The sequence below is a fragment of the Lycium ferocissimum genome, chromosome 2 (genome assembly GCF_029784015.1).
Source record: "Lycium ferocissimum isolate CSIRO_LF1 chromosome 2, AGI_CSIRO_Lferr_CH_V1, whole genome shotgun sequence".
NCBI lineage: Eukaryota > Viridiplantae > Streptophyta > Magnoliopsida > Solanales > Solanaceae > Lycium > Lycium ferocissimum.
In genome coordinates, this window is record NC_081343.1 from 4,435,144 (window position 1) to 4,457,396 (window position 22,253).

At 41.3% G+C, this 22,253-nt stretch overlaps 1 protein-coding gene across 1 annotated transcript; it reads right to left on the reverse strand.

Moving 5' to 3' along the window:
- Positions 1-9,265: 9,265 nt before the first annotated feature.
- On the reverse strand, positions 9,266-9,700 carry LOC132047377 (uncharacterized). Its single transcript, XM_059438429.1, has one exon. The coding sequence runs from the start codon at positions 9,698-9,700 to the stop codon at positions 9,266-9,268; it is 435 nt and encodes a 144-aa protein (XP_059294412.1).
- Between the last annotated feature and the right edge of the window lie 12,553 nt (positions 9,701-22,253).

A 22,253-nucleotide genomic window follows, 5' to 3' on the forward strand; every position in this document is an offset into this window, starting at 1 on the left:
AATCTTAAGGCGTGATTGACTTCGGCACCTATTCTGAATCTACCTTCAGGGTCTGGTGGATATATAGTTTATTATGATGCTTCCAGAGTTGGGTTGGGTTGTGTGTTGATGCAGAATGATAAGGTAATTGCCTACGCTTCGCGATAGTTGAAACAACATGAGAAGAATTATCCTACGCATGATTTGGAATTGGTTGCTGTGATTTTTGCTTTAAAAATTTGGCGTCATTACTTGTATGGTGAGAACTGTGATGTCTTCACTGATCATAAGATCTTGCAATACATTTTCAAGCAGTGAGAGTTGAATCTCAGACAGAGGAGATGGTTAGAGCTGTTGAAAGATTACGACTTGAATATCTTGTACTATCCTGGTAAAGCGAATGTTGTTGCTGATGCTTTGAGCCGAAAGTCCATGGGCACACTAGCATATTTGCGTGCTCAGGATATACAGATGGGTAGGGAAATTCAAAGACTTGCTGGTCTTAGAGTTCAACTTGATGAAACTGAGGATGGGGAGCTAGTGGGAATAATGCAAGCGCGGTCTGATATTGTGGAGAGAATTAAGGCCAAGCAATATGAAGATAGACTTGTGGTGAGACTGTGAGATGGAGTTGAAAGGGGTGAGTACTCTTCGTTCACCGTTGGAGCGGATGATGATGTTCTAAGATTCCAAGGGCGCTTATGTGTCCCTGATGTTGATGGTCTCCGACAAGTGTTCAAGGTAGAAGCGCATAGTTCTAAATATTTTGTGGATCTAGGATCCACCAAAAAGTATAAGGATTTGAAACAACGCTGTTGGTGGAAGAGCATAAAGGTAGATATCTCTAACTTTGTGGCTAAGTGTTTGAACTGTCAACAGGTGAAGGCTAAACACCAAAGACCTGGTGGTTTGGCTCAGAATATTAAGATTCCCCAATGGAAGTGAGAGATGATTAACATGGACTTCGTTGTGGTTTTACCTCGCACAAAGGCCAAGTTCGATTCTATTTGGGTGATAATGGACATACTCACTTAATGGAAAAACTCACCAAGTCTGCTCATTTCCTTCCTATGAAGACAACGGACACCGCAACACAATACGCCAAGTTATATCTGAAGGAGATAGTGAGATCACATGGAATTCCGACATCCATCATATCAGATAAAGGCACACAAGTCACTGCTCATTTCTGGAAATCGTTTCAAGAAGGTTTGGGAACTCGGGCAAACTTGAGTACTGCTTTCCATTCTCAAATGGATGGACAAGCAGAGAGAACTATACAAACTCTGTAAGATATGTTGCGAGCATGTGCAATTGACTTTTGAGGTAATTGGAATGAGCATCTACCTCTTGTGGAGTTCGCGTACAACAATAGTTATCAAGCTAGTATTCAGATGGCTCTGTATGAAGCACTTTATGGGAGACGCTGTATTTAATAAGTGAATGAAGCAATCGAGAAGGTGAACCTCATTATGCAACGACTAAAGACAGCTCAGAGTCGACAGAAGTCTTATACAGATATGAGGCGTCGTGAGCTAGAGTTGGTTGTTAGTGACAAGTTCTTCTTGAAAGTGTTGCCAATGAAGGGAGTGATGCAGTTTAGTAGAAAGGGTAAGCATAGCCCTCATTTTATTGGCCCATATGAGATTGTTAAGAGAATTGGGAAGGTGGCTTATGAATTGAAGTTACCGTCTTAGATGGCCATGGTGCATCCCGTGTTTCACATTTCGATGTTGAGATTGTATAATCCTGATCCTTCCGATGTCTTAAATCATGAAGAGATTTAAGTCAATGAAGGGTTGTCTTATGAAGAGGAATTGGATCAGATCTTAGATCGACAAGTTAGAAGGTTGAAGACAAAAGATGTAGCATTGTTTAAAGTCCTGTGGTTAAACCATAATACCGAAGAAGTGACTTGGGAAGTGAAGGAGAACATGAATAAGTGATACCCTCACTTATTTCCTATTTCAGGTATGTGTTGAACCTTTTTGGTTATCGAATCCTAGTTAAAGTGTAGACCAAAGGTATAAATCTCTTATTTCATGTATAGGCTTGTTTGGTGTAGTTATGGGGAGTCCCTGTAAGGACCATATGGTTATTATTAGAGCATTAGCTGAGTTTTTTTTGAGATAGCTTGCAACAAAAAGGAACTCTAGCGAAAATTTTGAAGACTTGATGTTTAGCGAAAATCTTAGGCCATAACTCTCATTTAATGGCGCATGATCCTGAGAGGGGGATAATGTAACACTTCGTAAATTCGAATTAGGTGTGAATATGTTGAAAGAGTATTAATGTCACATTTTAGACATATGAAGTCCTATCGAGATGAGTTTGGGCGAAAATAGTTGTTTTAAGATCAACACGAATAGTGGGGTGTGTAAGATTCGATAGAATCGACTAAGTTTTCGGTAGACTTGACTTCCAGCCTGTTTATGTGAAAATCCGTTAGCAATTTGAGAAAACTTAAAACATAAAAGTTATAGATATTTGAAATACCTTTCTATCCATATAAAGTGATGCTCAAGAAGAGCTCTGTGCTAGGAGTTATGCTTATTTCACTTAACACTATCAACAATATCAAAAAAACGTAAAATTTTGGCTAAGTATGAAATGGGTGTGGAGTTCACTGAGCAAGCTCCAGAGAGAGATAGGAGCTTTCCATATTCCTCACTCAGTGAAGTAGAGGGTCCAAAAGTGAAAAAATTAAGAAAAATTGACTAAGTCCATTTTGGTCGGGTGAGCTCGCTAAGCGAACCTCAAAGCGAGGTAGGACCTTGCTATTCAGCTCGCTGAGTGAGGACCTTAGCGAGGTCACCCTCGCTTTGTAGCTTGCTCAGCGAGCCAGGTGGTCCAAATGCTCCGTGCTATAAATTCAACACTTAACTCGAAATTTCATTTATCATATATTCCAACTTCGTAGAAAACTATTGAAGGACGAATTTTTGAGAGCAAACAACCCTAAGGCTTCCCCAAAACATCTAAGGCAAGTTCTTGATCAATTCCAATGATTATTACTTCAATCTAATGAAAATTAACATTAGAAACCTTACCTATTCCATAGATTGTGAGAATTCGATTCAAGAGCGGTTAAAGAGGAGAATTGTTGGGAATTCATTGTGTAAGTTTCTGAAATTCAAGTATAGTTATGGGGATTCTTGAGGTTTATACATCATTTATATATCATCGGAATCCATGGGTGAATTGCATGAAAGCAAGAGCACAAAATTAGGCCTAGAAACCCTAGTTTTCAAAATGGGTAAGAATCCTAAGGAAAGATGCAAAGTTCTAATCTTTCTCATCTAAAACCATTGAAGTGTGATTATTGAACCTTAAGAATTACATTTGAGCTAGATTAGATGTATGTCTATGTTTTGAAAATCTTTTTTGAAGCATGACAAATTTATTGAAACATATTAAGTATGCTCTTCTTGTTCTATGCGTGTGGATGAATACATGCGTCTTGAAATCCTTCGTTAGAATATGATCATGACTGAAAACTCTTGTTTTTGTGGATGCTTCTTTCGAATTTATTTTCGGAATGTGAGATGATTTTGAATAAGGTCATGCGCGTGTAGGGTCAAGCTCGCATCGAACCTTAAACGAATTAAACTATCATAATGAACACATTTTGCCCCATTATGGGAGGATTGAATTTATTTCTAAAAGACGAAGTTTTAAATGTGTTTTCCCTTGAATGAATGATCTTGAACTTGCAATTGAATAGGTGAATTGAACACGATTTTATAAATTGAATGTGATATGAAATACCTCTATTTTGAGAAGATAGGATGAGAACTGAATTAGGCTATAAGCCATGTTTGATGACTTGGTTATATGCCATGATTGTAATTGTTTGTGTTTGGCCTGTATGGGAAAGATGTGCTAATCCAGAGGGTGATTAGCCGTTATGGATCCTAATGTATCGATACGATTATTGTTGTGTTAGTCGAGAGAACGATTGACCTCCGCGGCATGCAACCCAGTGCATCTATTGCTGTGGTAGTCCAGAGGACGATTAGCCTCCATGGATTCTTAGCCCGGAGTATCGAGTAGTTAATATTTTGTTTCCTGTGAGTGGCTTGTGGTGATATTGAGTTCGTAAGTGAAATACTTGACACAGTAAACGATAATGATTTAACTTGATGTGTTCTTCGTTGTTGGATTCTCTCATGATTTCTTTAAGGTTACTGGCTTACTCTATCTCTGGATTTGAACTATCTTTCATTGATACCATTTTACGAATTTATTTATATTATTTTGTTTTTGTTAACTATTGTCCCTTAGACACTCAATGCGTACCCAGTACTCAGGCATACCATTGTTGTTTTTTATGGTGTGTCAGGTAACGTTGAGGAGCAAGTTCGTGATACACGTGCGGAATAAGAGAGGTTGCTACTTTCAGACTTATTGGTGAGCCCACATGCTTGTTCGTAGGACACCATCCTATCTTTACTTATTTATTTCATTTTTTCGGTCTGCGTCCCGATGAGTTAGACATTTACTTAGTATCTTAGTAGCTCCATAGATAATTGTCAGATACTGGGTAGTGTGTTGGAGTCTCATATGACTCGTTGAGGAATTTTGCCACGTTTTATAACAAACTATTTGATTTAACTTCCGTTGAATTACCTCTAAGTATGATTATCCTTTCGTCCAAATTATAAATGACTTGTTTTATATTTATCAAGATAGGTTGTTTAACAGAAAGGATTAGATGTTTGTTTATTCATAAGGTGCTTTCAGTGTTGTTTATTACATCGGATGACTATTACGTCCAGGGTCGGGTTTGGGGCATGACACCCGAGCCCAACTCTGGACCCGATGGGAAAAGCTGCAATAACGTCGCATTGTTGTAGAGCATAAGGAAAGCTTAGCCCATGACTTGGCTATTCTGAAGTCACGTCAGGGCGCCTTCTAGGAAGCTTTGGACAATAAACTGGATCTTTCAGAGGCGCTGCTGGACGCTGACGTAGACTTTGCAGCTGCCGAATCCGAGATAGCGAATCTTCAGACCTCCGAGGAGAGCGGCTCTGATAGGGAGGGCCCAACAAACCTTCCTACTCCTGGGGGTGCTTCTCCCTCCTTTTAGATTCAAGTCTTTCAATCTTTTGGGTCTACGTGCCTATGCCAATGCTTTTTATTTTTCGAACAAGAATTTTTTGAATATTTTGTTTCGTTAGAGCCTTGGCGGACCATGGAATCGAGCGTGTCGGTTCCTTTCATGGGTTGATAACTTCTTGCTTCCAAGTCCTTATAGCCTCGAAGAGTTTTTATCATATAATAGCGAACCATCTTAGTGCTTTCAATACTTTGTTCCTTACATTAAATTGCTTTTGCATGATTTATTTCTTTTGCAAAGACAAATCACCTTTTTCTTTAAAAGATAGGGATAGCGAACTTGTGACTTAAAGCCTTGCAGTTTCAAACGGGAGGGCTTTAAATTTAACCCGCCGAAAAGCAGCTTGTTTGGTCTTTTTCCAAACTTCAACTTCCCGTAACGGAGCCTGAACGATCTCTCGTTTAATACATCTAGTTATCATATCGGTGACAATTTGTTCGATCGCCAAGACAATTGAACTTCAAACTTTTCCTTAGTAAGGTTTTAATATAAGAGAGGGCCCTTATTTTTAGAGTGCTTTAGAAAAGGACGTTTCGCATTCTTTTTGGCACAAGTTATAGGTATGTCATACATAGAATCCATTAATATTTTATGCTTTCGAATGGCAAGAAATTCAAGAATTTTTTCGAAAAGAAGGGGAGTCTTTATTGCTTCCTCAATATCATAACAATTTGGTTGACATCTAGTGTGGTCAGTTCGGTTATATGTGCTGAAAGCTCCACTGACCTGCGAAGTCCCTAATGACAATATGCAGTTTTTTTTTTTTTTTACTTTTGGCTCGGAGCTTAGTCTTAATCTCTGCATAAGTGTATATATTCCCCTCAATGTATGGTAGCAAAGAATAAAGGCCCATGCTCTGGACAATTTCTCCAGGTAAACACGTCAAAAAAGATCCAGAGAGGATTACCTCATTTGAAACCTTACCGAAATAACACAATTGGGACAAAAACCAGTCGAAGGTAAATAGAGTGCAATCTTGCTAGCCGCGTCATCCCCAACTAAGCATAATATCTTTTTAGAAAAGTGACGTTCCAATTGCTTGGAAGGTTATGGCCATTCTCATCCTTCAGCTGGTATGATCCTTTGCCGGCTATACCAGTCAATTTACAAGGACTTTCCCAATTCGAACCCAGCTTTCATACATTTACGTCTCTTGTATTGTGTGTTACCTTCCGAATTACCAAATCCCTAATTTTAAAGTTTTGAAGGGTGTACGACGGTTGTAGTAACGTTCCATCAGCTGCTTTTGCGCGATCATTCTGAACCAGCTATTCTTCAAGCAAGTACAACTAAACCAACATCGCATTCAAATTGGACTAGTCATCAGCCCAAAGGCATCGTAGACTCGAAGTACCAACTTCTATCGAAATTAATATTTTTTCAGCATATACTAGGGAGAAAGGAGTTTCACCGCTACTAGACTTGGTCGTGGTTCTATATGCCTAAAGTACCTCAAGAAGCTTGGATGGCCAGGATCCCTTTGCATCTTCCAACTTCTTCTTCAAATTTTGAATTATAGTTTTGTTGGTTGATTCCGCATGACCATTCATACTGGGGTGATAAGGCGAAGAGGTGATACGTTTGATATTTAAGTCCTCAAGGAATTTGGTGACCTTGGATCCAATGAACTGAGGTATGTTATCATAAGCGATCTCCTTCGGGATCCCAAAGTGACATATTATATGTTGCCATATGAAGTCTATCACGTCCTTCTCACGGATCTTCTTGTAGGCTCTAGCTTCTACCCATTTAGAGAAATAGTCAGTCATTAGTAGCACGAACCATACCTATCCTGGACCGGCATGCAGAGGCCTAACTATGTTCATCCCCAATTTCATGATTGACCAAAGAGACACGACAGGGTGCAACTCTTCACCCAAGTGGTGTAGTGTCTGTGCATGCCGTTGGCAGTTATCGCATCTTCGAACGAATGCCTTTGAATCCTCTTTCATTTTGGGCCAATAGTATCCAGCCCTGATTAACTTCCTCATTAGCGACTCCGGCCCAAAACGATTATCACAGATTCCTTCATGGACCTCTCTCATTATGTAGTCAGCTTTCTCGAGCCCCACATATCGTGCCATCGGGCCATAATAACACCTTCAGTATAGCAGGCCATTGACGATGCTATACCGTGTAACTTTAGTTTGCAGGGCTCATGGGGCGTTTGGGTCGTCCAACAACTTTCCATGCTTTAGGTAATCCAAGAATTCATTTCGCCAGTCAAGCTGGTGGAATTAACCTCGTCATACCCTGCCGAATCTAATGCCAAATGGTGCAACTGGACTACTGATTCGGAGTTCAGGCCTACCGATTCCGTGAAAGAGCCCAAGTTGGCAAGGGCATCCTCTTTCATGTTTTCTTCCCTGGGTACGTGCACTCCCGCCCATTCTTAGAATTCAGAGAGCAACTTCAGCACTCTTTCGAGATATCGCAATATGCGCTCTTCTTTTGCTTTGAATACGCCGTGGACTTGGTTTATCACCAGATGGGAGTCTCACTTTGCCTCAATTACTTCAACACCTAGTCCCCAATCTAACTCGAGTCTTGCAATCAAAACTTCATACTCCGCCTCGTTGTTAGTTAAAGGTACGTTATTTATTGCCTGCCTCAAAATTTCTCCTGTAGGGGTATGAAGGACTACCCCCAGACCGGTTCCTTTTACGTTAGATTTTTTATCGGTATAGAGCATCCAAACCAAGGAAGCTTCCTTTTCAGCTTGGGGAGTCACACCTGGACTGAAATCGGATACAAAGTTTGCAAGAACTTGAGACATGATCGTAGTCTGTGGTTTGTATTCTATATAAAACTCACTTAACTCTACCGCCCATTTTGCCAACCTCCCTAAAATTTTGGGTTTATGGAGTACGTTTTGCGACGGGAACATGGTTACAACAACAATTGGGTGGCATTAGAAATAAGACTGAAGCTTTTGTGATACCATCACTAGAGCAAAGGCCAATCTTTCCAAAAGCGGATATCGTGTTTTGGCCCCAGACATGACTCTACTTTTCTATTATATAGGAAATAGCGTACCTTTCTCTTCCCGTACTAAAACATCGCGTAGCACAACCTCTGAGACGGCCAAATGGACTAAAAACTATTCACCGTCCCTTGGCTTTGACATGAGTAGAAGAGATAACAAGTATGCTTCTAGATCACTAAGCGCCTGCTGGCACTCCGGTGTCCATTCGAAGTCGTTCTTTTTCTTCAACAATATGAATAACTTGTGGCATTTTTTCGATGATCGGGATATGGACTTGCTACGTGCTGCGATCCTGCCGGTCAACCATTGTACTGCCGTCACATCTTCCAGAGTATTCGAAATGTCCTTGATTGCCTTGATTTTATCTGGATTTATTTCTATCCCCCTTTGAGAGATAAGGAAACCCAGAAACTTTCGCATCCTACCTCAAAAGCGCATTTTTTCGGATTGAGCTTCATGTTGAACTGCCGTATGATGTCGAATGTTTCCTATAATTGACTTAATTGGTCCCCTACACAGGCTCTTAACCTGCATGTCATTAATATAAACTTCCATTATTTTATCTATTTGTCGTTCAAATATTTTTTTAACAAGCCTTGGATAAGTGGCTCTCGGTGCATTCTAATTTGGTTATACCCGGAGTAGACATCGAGAAAAATCATTACCTCGTAACCTGCATAGCATCGATCATCTGCTTTATACTCAAAAATGGAAACGAGTCTGTCAGACATGCTTTATTAAGATCTTTAAAATTGATATACATCCTAAATTTATCTCTTTTATTTGGTAGCACGACTACGTTTGCTAAACAATTTGGGTATTTGACTTCCCGGATGGATCCTATATTTAATAAATGGGATACCTCTTTCTTGACAAACCAATTGCGGGCCTCTGCAATGGGCACTTCTTTTGGTGCATAAGTGGAAAGCTGAGGTCTACTCCAAGCTTATGGGTTGCCACATCCGAGGGTATACTTGTCATGTCTTTGTGGGACCAATAAAAACAACCACCATTATCTTTTAAATAATTAAGAAATAGTTTTGTGAGTTCCGGGGTCAGCTTCGTCCTCAGGTTCATCTTTCGGACCCACCTGGCTTTTTTCTTCTTGGGAGTTTGCTGAATTGCCCCCGGGATGGTTTCCAACTCCTATGAGTGCTATTGGTGGGTTATGGCTGGTTGGCTTACTTTAGGGTCCTCAATTGCAAACATCTCCTTTGCTGCAGCTGTTCCTCCGAATGCCGCTCGATCTTTTTAGAGTAAAGAACTTCGAAAAGAACGCAGTTCGAGGGAACCGCCTTTATATCATGGAGCCAAAGCCTTCCAAAGATTGCATTATAGCGCATGTCACCATCAATCACATAGAACTTTGTTACAACTCCTCTGGATTTCATAGGCAAATCGATCTCCCTTTTAGTAGTTTCACTGGACATGTTGAAACCAGCAAGGGCCTTTGCAGCCGGTATGATTTTTTCTAGCAGCCCCATTTGCTCCACCAGTTTCCAGTGGATGATATTAGCTAAACTCCTCGGATCGACCATCACCCTCTTTACTTGGAAGCAGTCAATGAAGACGGTGATAACCAAGGCGTCGTTATTGGAAAAGTGACGCTGTTGCATCCTCGTCAGAGTAAGTAATCGTGCCTTCATCCGGGAGCTCCTGAGTCCTCTTTTCTCGCATTATCGAGATCTTCATCTTCTCGAAAGCGGTGAAATTGGTACCGGTGATCATGGATCCGCAAAACATCATATTGATAATATGCGGAAAAGGCACGTCCAGTGAGCATTCTTCTCCTCACTTGAGTATAGCTTTCCCATAATTGTTTCTTGCCCTTTCACTTAAGAATTCTTGGAGATGCCCTCTGTTGTGCATGTTAGCCACCTCCTCTAGAAGATATTTGCGATCTGTCATTTTGTGCCCATGGGTTCCGTGGAAGTCGCACCACACCATCTGATCCTTGGTGTTAGTATCGAATCTCAGAGGCATAGGGAGACGTGATACCGGATTGGTCCTTAGCACGACCACCATTTCTGCTTCATTGATGTTAAGGTTATAATCTGAAAGTTTTGGGTATTTCGTCCTCTTTGACTAGGATCCGGAAGAATCGCTCTTGTTCTGCAGCCCATGGCTGTTCTTACCATGGCTTTCTTTATTGTTTACATTTGGTTTCTCTAACAATCGATAGTTTGGAATGTCACTGGCTACTTTTGGGGGAGGATAAGTTTGGATGCGATTCTTCGAAGAACCCCGATCCGGTCCAAATCCCTTGTCCGTTTTACCAGGGCGTTCTCATATGGGGGTCCCTAGCAGGTCGTCTTCCACCTGGATTTTTCACTCATACCTGTTGTGAACATCTTCCCAAGTAGTATCCTGAAACTCCAAGAGATTTTCTTGAGTTTTTGGGAAGCATCGGAGCTTAAGGGATTCAACCCCTTGGTGAAAGCCTCGGCGGCCAATTATCGGTCACCACGATGTGCGTGACATGCGTTCCTTACGGAATCGAAGTGTGAAGTCTCGAAGACATTTTGGTCTTCACCTTTCTTGCCCCTGCATGTGCCTTGATAAACATGTTGGCCAGCATGGCGAACGAGGTGATCGAATTCTTAGGCAACTGGGACTACCACATTAGAGCTCCCCAGGCGAGGGTCTCTCCAAACTTCTTGATCAGGACCGACTCAATTTCCTTCTTCTTCAAATAATTCTCTTTGACCATCATAGTATAGGCCATGATATGCTCCTGCGGGTCCATGTCCCATTAGACTTGGGGATGTCGAGCATTTTAAATCTCTTTTGGATCAACTCTAGCACAGCCTCGAGGTTGTACGCCAACTGGATGTACCTCTGGGTGTCCGGACCCTCCACGACGGGGGGAGCCCCAAGAATTTGACTCAGGTGCCTTTGACACTCCTTTTCATTCTTCTCGGCTTTCTTGGCGGTCTGGTCTACTTTGCTGGTGATTTTTCTTATGAACTGCCGAACTTGCGCTTGGAAAGGATCTTCCAGGGCGGACTCACTCCCCCATACCTCTCAATTTCTCCCCGCCATTAGTTGGGGTCACGGGCATCGTAGGAGCAGCAACTCTTGCCTGGGGATTGGACATAAATAAAGTGATGACCTGCCTCATTTTCTCTATTTCCACCCTCATTGCGGACTTTTCTCCCTTAAGACTTGCATCTCCTCCGCGGGAGTTTCGTCGGTGGGGGATTCCTCCACAGTGGCTGGTTGTACCTGCCTGTCTCCCGATGTTACCTTGTCTATGTTTTGGGGCAATAAATTCGCTGCAGGATCATGGAGTGGACAGGCCATCCGGGACGAGCTGATTGTTGCCCGAATTATTTTCAACATTCGTATTGTTGTTAACTCCTGACATACCTGAAATTGATACTAAGGAAAAAAATGAAGTTTATGAAGAGTTAGTAAAACAACCAACGGTCACAGTGATTACCATAACTACTCTGGCCCCAGGGTGGGCGCCAAACTGTTTACCCGAAAATAGGTTCAGTTGAATTTGTGTGCAGGTCAAGGACACGCGGACCAAAGTGACTAGTAAAAGCAATATATTTAATAAATAAATCAATGTAAACGAACTATAAGTAAAGTAAATAGCTAAGAATAGCATGAGCCTTGATGTAGTTCCGTGATGTAGCTTCGGGTTTGTGGCTCCGATCACGCTACCGATTCTGACCTTGTTAGATCGAAGAATAATAAAGAATTTAAATAAAAATGAAAGTGTGGAATATATGTTGTACATATCTCTTGGATTTTGTGTCACTTATAATGAAATGATAAGTCCTATTTATACTTGGAACTAGAGGTACACAATCCACGAATTGTGCCCCTGCTAATAATGTGCATTAATGTCACAATAATGACATACAAATATAGAGGGAAATAAAGACTATTAATATTCCATAGAAGGTGGACAATCTGCTTGTAACGGTTGACCGTTACCTACCACCCGGTGCCATCTCGTTACAGCAATCGGACCCTTTAACTCCTTAGGTATCATTGGACCTTTATCGGAGGCACCGAATACTGATTTGGATCTGAGTCATGTCTATTGACACGTGTCACCCTGGCATTTTTCCAGGTGTATTCCACAAATTTAGCCCAACACAGACGACGATGATGGACAAGGAAAATATAATATGAACATTTTAATACATATAATATGGTTGTAACGACCAGTTTAGTCGTTTAGGCCCTTTTGACCCATTTACCCTTGTGACCCTTTCCCTAGCTTCATTAAAGTGATTTTGACCTGCGGGGATAGGAGACACGATTCCCAAGTAGTCGAGAGAGTCGTGATGGAATTTGAGGAATTTAGAAACTTTTAAGTTGAATAAGTAAAAAAGAGTTGAGCAATAGTTGACTTTTGGTTTAACGAGTATTTTTGGGATTTTCGTCGATTTTATTAGTTCCGGAGGATCGATTATAACTTGGTAGGGTGTTTGGTTCAGTTCCCGAGGCACTCGGGACATTTTGGTGTTTGGGTTGGAAACTTGGTTTTAGGGTTTTATCGGGTCAAGGGGACCTTGTTTGGGAATTCTAAGGGTGTGGATGCGTTCGTAGCGTATTTTTATAGTAGGTTGCATGTTTGATTTGTGTCACACCCCAATTTCCGACAGGGTGTGATGGGCACCCGACCTTATCTGGGCGTGACCTACGCTATCGTAACTCTCGTAATCATATGGGCCCTCGACCAAAACATAATCACATATTATAAATTTTTTTTTTTTTTTTTTTACAAGAACAAACATACTTTATAACTTTTACAAAATAGACAAAACTTATGGCAAGTACAAAATGCGGCAAGTCCACGTAACGATACTACGACATGGAGCCGTTCCCCGCGGACATCACACACCGACCACATGCGCAAAGTCTGCAACATGACTCGGTTATCATAACACGAGCAGACTCCCGACTCGGCGGCCTTTCCGGAGCAAAGTGGAGCCGCCCGATCCGGCTGAACGTCTCTGCTAATGTCTTTAGCTCGCACAGGTGTACACACGCGGCATGAAACGCGCGGCCCCGAAGAAAATTCGATGCGGAATATGTCTTACAGTATGTAAAGCAAGAAATCCAATAACGAGAATCATAACGGGAAAGAAGAACCACATAGAACAAATATAGGGACCGGAGAGTCATAACTTGCATTCTGGCGCTTATCACCTTGTATATACACGCGCCGGTAGGCGAAACATATCGTAATCATATTAACTCGGAAATCATACGCAAGTACGGAAAATAGATTTATTAATCGGAATGTCGAAGGCTTGGCTTATTCTTCTTTCTTTTCGAAAAATCTACATCTCACATAAATAGAAAATAGATCTTCTCATTACCTCGGACGAGCCATCACTATCGTAGCTTCGGGTTATCATAGCATCGGATCATCACATTATCAAATTATTACATCGTCAAATCATCGAACAAATACGATGCCACCTACGCCGAGGACTCGGTGAAGTGATCATACCGTACCCGGCCCTCTCGCGAGGTCTCGGTCGTCTACGGCCCTTTCGGGACTCGGTGAATTATCATGCCAGCCCTCTAGTGAGGACTCGGTGAATTACGAATGCGTACCGAATGCGTGCCGGCCGGGACTCGGTGAATGATGTCATATTAGGCACGGCGAGGAGTAATCGGAGGTCACATTACACGTCACGATTCATCCTTAAAACTCACCAAATAAGTAACGGATCAAAGGAGACTATTATTCGGAATACAACGGTGATCGGATCGGTTTCTTACGAATGTTGTTCGGAACGTATCAAATGTAACTTAGTCATCGAGTTACGTATCGGGATCATATACAATTTCTCATTTCGGACTTAGCATATAAGTGAGTGAGCATATTCGGAAGTTAGATTATTAGCCATATTAAGTTATATCAACAAGTTGCCAAAACTATTCAACGGAACGTCTTGCGGGCCACGAGCAAGTACCAAGCCGACCCGGGCCGCTTATGGGTGTCGGGGATATTATATATTGGGGGAACCTCCCACGGCGTTTCGGAGCGTCAGGAGCCCTTAGTCAAAAGTTAGGGACGTTCGTAGTTTCTGACTCTTTTATGAACATTTTCTTTTAAGCACATTCTTATTTAGTCATGCAAAGGCATAGAAACCATAATTTGACTACATTAGGCATACGGGGGTCAAGAAACAAGTAAGAATCACGGGCATGCTCGGATCGTAGGAGTAGAGTTACCTCGGGGAGCATATCATAGCCTATTCATACTAAGACATGCCAAAGAAAGAAAGGTGAGCTTACATACCTTGGCCGCCCTCCGAGTTATTCCAACCTTACGTCTCGGCTTCTCACGTTCCACAATAATGTCATAAGGTGTCCGACATTAACCATAAGCGTTGAAGACTCCAATTCCAAGCCATTATTTTTTTCTACGGAAATTCCGGCAGCACCTCCCCTATAAATCCATCCGAAATTTAACTCGGCCAAATCACAACAACCAAACCAACAAACATAACAACCATATCGATAGACAATTCAAGATGTCCAACCTAACATCAATCTTACCGAGACCTTCAGCTCAATAAAAACAATACGACATATTCTCTTTCTTTCAAATTCATAGACTATGTCGAAACCTCATATGTTAACAACATCGATTTCATACGTTCAAGAAAACTTATTGAAACCACATTAAGCTTCAAATCAGCCCCTCCATCATACAACACTACCCGAAATCTTCCAAGTTCGACAAGGACAACGACAACACATTTTCCACCTTCTAAATTCATGAACCACATCACGACTCAACACATTAGCATAGTCATTTGGCATAAATGTAAGATTTACATAGGAATCATATCAACTTCGATTCAGCCCGCACCATTATAACCTGATTTGGTTCATCAAACCTTTATTTTTATCACATAATCCACAACAAACAACAACCAAAATACTACATTAAATTAGTTCACCAACTCCCCTCCAAAACGACCCACTTTACGACGACTCAACTCATCTGGCAAACCTCGTAAATTTTATTCATTTTCTACGCATTACAACTACACTCAAAACATGCTAAATACAAGTAATTCATTACTTCTACACAACAACATAAACAGTTACCTTCTTTTGTTGGTCCAACATACTACACCATACTTTAATGAATTCCATCTATTTCTACACTCCACAACCTTTCACTTAATCCTCCTTAACACATGAAAAACAAGATTGAATCTTACCTTCTTTATTTCACTTTTTCCCCGCGTAAAGTTATGTTTGCAAGAAGGAGTGTTTTCCTTGCCCTAACAATTAGCTCATGTTGATGAGGGCCCTTCATTTTAATAGAATGTAAGAAGAAAATAATTCCTCTCCTTCAATTTTCCAAGTCCATATTCGAGAATTTGTACTATAGTCGTATGGCTTGTCTTGCTTTTTCTCCATGTTTCAAGAAATTTCTAAGGGATGAGAAATGGAAAAAGATGACTGATTAGTCATCCCTCCACATATATATATTTATTTCATGCACATGACCATGCACATGGCTCTTACTTTCTCTCCATTTTCCTTGAATTTTCTAGAATAAAAATGATGACTAATTAACTAATTTGGTCATCCTTTGCCTCTACATGTACACTTAACTCCACAAATATACATAATATACACATGTGCCACGTCTTGGCATGAAAATATTGGCCAACCATGGGTGGGGCCCACACCATGCCCCACGGCCACATGTCCATTCTTGGCTATTTCATGAAATATTTCTTCCGACTCTTAGCCTCAATTCTCCTTATTCAGTTACCCTTACGCTCCATTCCAATATTATTTTTTTAACGACTTTTGCATTCTGACAAAACCGAAAAATGACCTTGCCTTAACTTCCCGCAATTGTCTTAAAAAATATTTCAACGTACAAAATGCGGGATATAACATCTTTCCCCCTTTAGAACATTAGATCTCGAATGTTCAACTTAATCGTCTCGGGGTCTCGCCAAGTGCCTCGGGGAGCTCTTTTTTGTAGCTACTTGCTATCTTGTCACTATCTCTTCGCTATCTAATACTATTCTCTTGTCATACTCTTTCTTCATACGCGTCCATGCCCAAGCGTCATCATTCAAAGGTTCCACAAAACTTCTCCTGGCAGCAGATGCCATCTGACTCTTACGCACCTATGGTTGGTTTTCAATCTTACCATCCGTTCAAAGAGGGGGTCCCATTTGTAGCTTAAGCATCATATCGGTACGTATTACGGCATCAATTGTTCTCGACCTCATCCTTGCGTACGCGCTTCCCCCTTTGGGTGCACTTATACCATTATCCATTCATACCCTTCTCTTTTTTTTTTTCGTTAATTCCCTTTCTTCACCGACCCGATCTGGCCCGTTCTACACGTCCTCTTAGGATTTCTGGCCACTCCACATACTCCAATTTCTCTTAGACTACTCTTACTTCTCATTTGCTCCGTACGTTTGAGTTTGTGAAATTTTGAGGGAAAACTCCCGGGGGGTCACCCATCCGGAAATTGCTCTCACGCTTAAAGACGCTTAACTTTGGAACTTTGATAGAATACGACGCTTTAACGCTTTCGATCGCGTCTTCCTCGCCGCGACCTTCTACACATATCGACCGAGTACGTCACATAGCATATTCCCAAAACGCCCACGTCGATCGGAGTCATATCAACACCTTCCCATTTGTCACAATTCTTTTTCCTCCGTACCCTTGTCTTAATTATATCACTTTACAACTCGGTTCTCCCGCAGTCATTGCCTAGTAACACAAGTCCTTCCAAATTTCCTTTCTACCATATTTCACCGACATCTTATTTGCTATGTCACCACTTTCCACCGTTAACTTATTCCACGCCCGTACTTTACAACTCGGCCAACTTTTATTACTACTATTTCTTTCAAAATATTTTTCAAAATCTTCTCGTATTATTTCCGAAAAAATTTCTACAGAGTTTCCTCGTATTTCTTACTATCCAAAAACTCGCACGCAGAAATACCAATGCTGCGTGCCTTACAGGGCCATCATCATATATACATATCACATCATATTGTATCATATCATAGCCACACAGGGCTCCCAGTATTCATAAAAGGCTGAAAATATTAAATTTACCTCATAGGCTCAACACGACTTCACGTGTCACATTTTCTTGCTTACCTTCCTTTTCAGTTTTCAACTTTGCCTTTCAATTGTATGCCAATACTTTACTTGGCACATATCTTTCGTATCTTCACTTATCTGCGTGCTTTATAACCTTCCATGCCGCGATCGGCTTCCCTCGTCAACGTCGATCTCCTTCCGCCGAAATCAAAGGTCAATCGAGAATTTCCTATAACTTGGCTCTACTGACACGATCTAAGATGCCAAAGAAGAGTAACCATCCTAGATGCCCGTAGCCTCCTTGTTTATGAATGTGTGCGCGCTTCACACCATAAACGGACTCTACCGGACACGACTTTGCGGACAACCCCTAGGACGGACACTCGTTTCGATACCAATTTGTCACACCCCAATTTCCGACGGCGTGTGATGGGCACCCGACCCTTATCTAGGGCCGAGCGAACCCTCTAACTATCGTAACTCTCGTAATCATATGGGCCCTCGACCAAAACATAATCACATAATATAAATTTTTTTTTTTTTTTTTTTTACAAGAACAAACATACTTTATAACTTTTACAAAATAGACAAAACTTGTAACCGTACAAAATCTGTAAGTCCACATGTAACGATACTACGGCTTATGGAGCCGTTCCCAACGGACATCTTACACACGACCCTGTCTGCAAAGTCTCTAACATGACTCGGTTATCATAACACGAACAGACTCCAACTCGGCAGCACTCCGGAGCAAGTGGAGCCCGCCAATCCCGCTGGAACGTCCTCTGCTAATGTCTTTAGCTCACCTGGGTGTACCTGCGCGGCATGAAACGCAGCCCCCGAAGAAAGGGGGTCAGTACGGAATATGTACTGAGTATGTAAAGCAAGAAATCCAATAACAGAATCATAACGGGAAAGAAGAACCACATAGAACAAATATAGGGACCGGAGAGTCATAACTTGCCCGTACAGCGACTTATCCCGTATATACACACACCCAGCGGAAACATATCGTAATCATATTAACTCGGAAATCATACGCAAGTACAGAAAATAGATTTATTAATCAGAATGTCAGAAGGCTTGGCTTATTCTTCTTTCTTTTCGAAAAACGTCTCTGTCTCACATAAATAGAAAATAGATCTTCTCATTACCTCGGACAGAGCCATCACCCATTATCGTAACTCGGGTTATCATAGCATCGGATCATCACATTATCAAATTATTACATCGTCAAATCATCGAACAAATACCGTGCCGGCCCTCTCGCGAGGGACTCGGTGGGTGATCACATACCGTACCCGGCCCTCTCGCGAGGTCTCGGTCGTGCCGACCCTTTCGGGACTCGGTGAGTAGTTATACCGTACCCGGCCCCTCTAGTGAGGACTCGGTGAATTATCGTGCACGAATGCGTACCCGGCCGGGACTCGGTGAATGATGTCATATTAGGCACGAGCGAGTAATCGGAGGCCACGTACACATACACACGATTCATCCTTAAAACTCACCAAATAAGTAACGGATCCGCAAACTATTATTCCGGAATACAAACGGTGATCGGATCGGATTTCTTACGAATGTTGTTCGGAACGTATCAAATGTAACTTAGTCATCAGAGTTACGTATCAGGATCATATACATACAATTTCTCATTTCAGACTTAGCATATAAGTGAGTGAGCATATTCGGAAGTTAGATTATTAGCCATATTAAGTTATATCAACAAGTTGCCAAAACTATTCAACGGAACGTCTTGCGGGCCACGAGCAAGTACCAAACCGACCGGGCCCGCTTTATGGGTGTCGGGGATATTATATATTGGGGGAACCTCCCACGAGCGTTTCGGAGCGATCCGAGCCCTTAGTCAAAAGTTAGGGACGTTCGTAGTTTCTGACTCTTTTATGAACATTTTCTTTTAAGCACATTCTTATTTAGTCATGCAAAGGCATAGAAACCATAATTTGACTACATTAGGCATACGAGGGTCAAGAAACAAATAAGAATCACGGGCATGCTCGGATCGTAGAAGTAGAGTTACCTCGGGGAGCATATCATAGCCTATTCATACTAAGACATGCCAAAGAAAGAAAGGTGAGCTTACATACCTTGGCCGCCCTCCGAGTTATTCCAACCTTACGTCTCGGCTTCTCACGTTCCACAATAATGTCATAAGGTGTCCGACATTAACCATAAGCGTTGAAGACTCCAATCCCAAGCCATTATTTTTTCTACGGAAATTCCGGCAGCACCTCCCCTATAAATCCATCAACCCCGAGAATTTAACTCGGCCAAATCACAACAACCAAACCAACAAACATAACAACCATATCGATAGACAATTCAAGATGTCCAACCTAACATCCAATCTTACCCGAGACCTTCCAGCTCAATAAAAACAATAACGACATATTTCTTTCTTTCAAATTCATAGACTATGTCGACAACCTCATATGTTAACAACATCAATTTCATACATTCAAGAAAACTTATTGAAACCACATTAAGCTTCAAATCAGCCCCTCCATCATACAACACTACCCGAAATCTTCCAAGTTCGACAAGGACAACGACAACACATTTCCACCTTCTAAATTCATGAACCACATCCACGACTCACATGTTAGCATAATCATTGGCATAAATGTAAGATTTACATAGGAATCATATCAACTTCCGATTCAGCCCGCAACCATTATAACCTCAATTTGGTTCATCAAACCTTTATTTTTATCACATAATCCACAACAAACAACAACCAAAATACTACATTAAATTAGTTCACCAACTCCCCTCCAAAACAGCCCCTTACACGGCCAACTCCAACATACACAACCTCATAAATTTTATTCATTTTCTACGCATTACAACTACACTCAAAACATGCTAAATACAAGTAATTCATTACTTCTACACAACAACACATAAACACGGTTACAACACACCCCATTCGGTCAACATACTACACACCATACTTTAATGAATTCCATCTATTTCTACACTCCACAACACTCACAAATCATACATAACACATGAAAAACAAGATTGAATCTTACCTTCTTCTTCACTTTTCCCCACGGCCAAAGTTATGTTTGCAAGAAGAGTGTTTTCCTTGCCCTAACAATTAGCTCATGTTGATGAGGGCCCTTCTATTTAGTAAGATAGCAAGAAGAAAATAATTCCTCTCCTTCAATTTTTCCAAGTCCATATTCGGCTGTGCTATAGCCGTATGGCTTGTCTTGCTTTTTCTCCATGTTTCAAGAAATTTCTAAGGGATGAGAAATGGAAAAAGATGACTAATTAGTCATCCCTCCACATATATATATTTATTTCATGCACATGACCATGCACATGACTCTTATTTTCTCTCCATTTTCCTTGAATTTTCTAGAATAAAAATGATGACTAATTAATTAATTTGGTCATCCTTTGCCTCTACATGTACACTTAACTCCACAAATATACATAATATACACATGTGCCACACCTTGGCATGAAAATATTGGCCAACCATGGGTGGGGCCCACACCATGCCCCACGGCCACATGTCCATTCTTGGCTATTTCATGAAATATTTCTTCCGACTCTTAGCCTCCAATTCTCCTTATTCCAGATTTACCCTTACGCTCCATTCCAATATTATTTTTTTAAACGACTTGCGCATTACAACAAAACCGGAAAATGACCTTGCCCTTAACTTCCCGCAATTGTCTTAAAATATTTCAACGTACAAAAATGCGGGATATAACATCTTTCCCCCCTTTAGAACATTCGTCCTCGAATGTTCAACTTAGTCGTACGGGGTCTCATAAGTGCCTCGGGGGAGCTCCCTTTTTGTAGCTACTGCTATCCTTCATACTATCTCTTAAGCTATCTAATACTATTCTCCTGTCATACTCTTTTTCTTCATACGCGTCCATCTTCTAGCGTCCTGTCATTTCAAGGGTTCCACAAAACTTCTCACACTGCTTCAGATGCCATCCTGACTCTTACGCACCTATGGTTGGTTTTCAATCTTACTATCCTGTTCCAGTAGGGGGGGGGGGTCCCATTTGTAGCTTAAGCATCCATATCAGACGTATTACAGTATCAATTGTTCTGACCTCATCCTTGCATGCGCTTCCCCCCTTTAGGGGTGCACTTATACCATTATCCATTCATGCCCTTCTCTTTTTTTTTTCGTTAATTCCCTTTCTTCACCGACCCGATCTGGCCCGTTCTACACGTCCTCTTAGGATTTCTGGCCACTCCACATACTCCAATTTCTCTTAGACTACTCTTACTTCTCATTTGCTCCGTACGTTTGAGTTTGTGAAATTTTTCAGAAAACTTCCCAGGGGGGTCACCCATCCTGGAATTGCTCTCACGCCAGCACGCTTAACTTTGGAACTTTGATAGAATACGACGCTTTAACGCTTTCCTGACTGCGTCTTCCTCGCCACATGACCTTCTACACATAATACTGAGTACGTCAGAATTTTAGCATATTCCCAAAACGCCCTCACGACACATCCGGGCAGCCGTCATATCAACACCTTCCCATTTGTCACAATTCTTTTTCCTCCGTACCCTTGTCTTAATTATATCACTTTATCCAAACCTACCAGTCCTCCCAGAGTCATTGCCTAGTAACACAAGTCCTTCCAAATTTCCTTTCTACCATATTTCCACCGACATCTTATTTGCTATGTCACCACTCGTTCCACCGTTAACTTATTCCTAGAGGGCAGCCGTACTTTACAACTCGGCCAACTTTTATTACTACTATTAACCCGACTCTTTCAAAATATTTTAAAGCTTGTATCTCATCCTCGTATTATTTCCAGAAAAATTTACGAGTTTCCTCTGTATTTCTTACTAGTCCAAAACACACGCGGGAAATACCATGATGCCTTACGGGGCCATCATCATATATACATATCACATCATATTGTATCATATCATAGCCACACGGCTCCAGGTATTCATAAAAGGTGAAAATATTAAATTTACCTCATAGGCTCAACACGACTTCACGTGTCACATTTTCTTGCTTACCTTCCTTTTCAGTTTTCAACTTTGCCTTTCAATTGTATGCCAATACTTTAC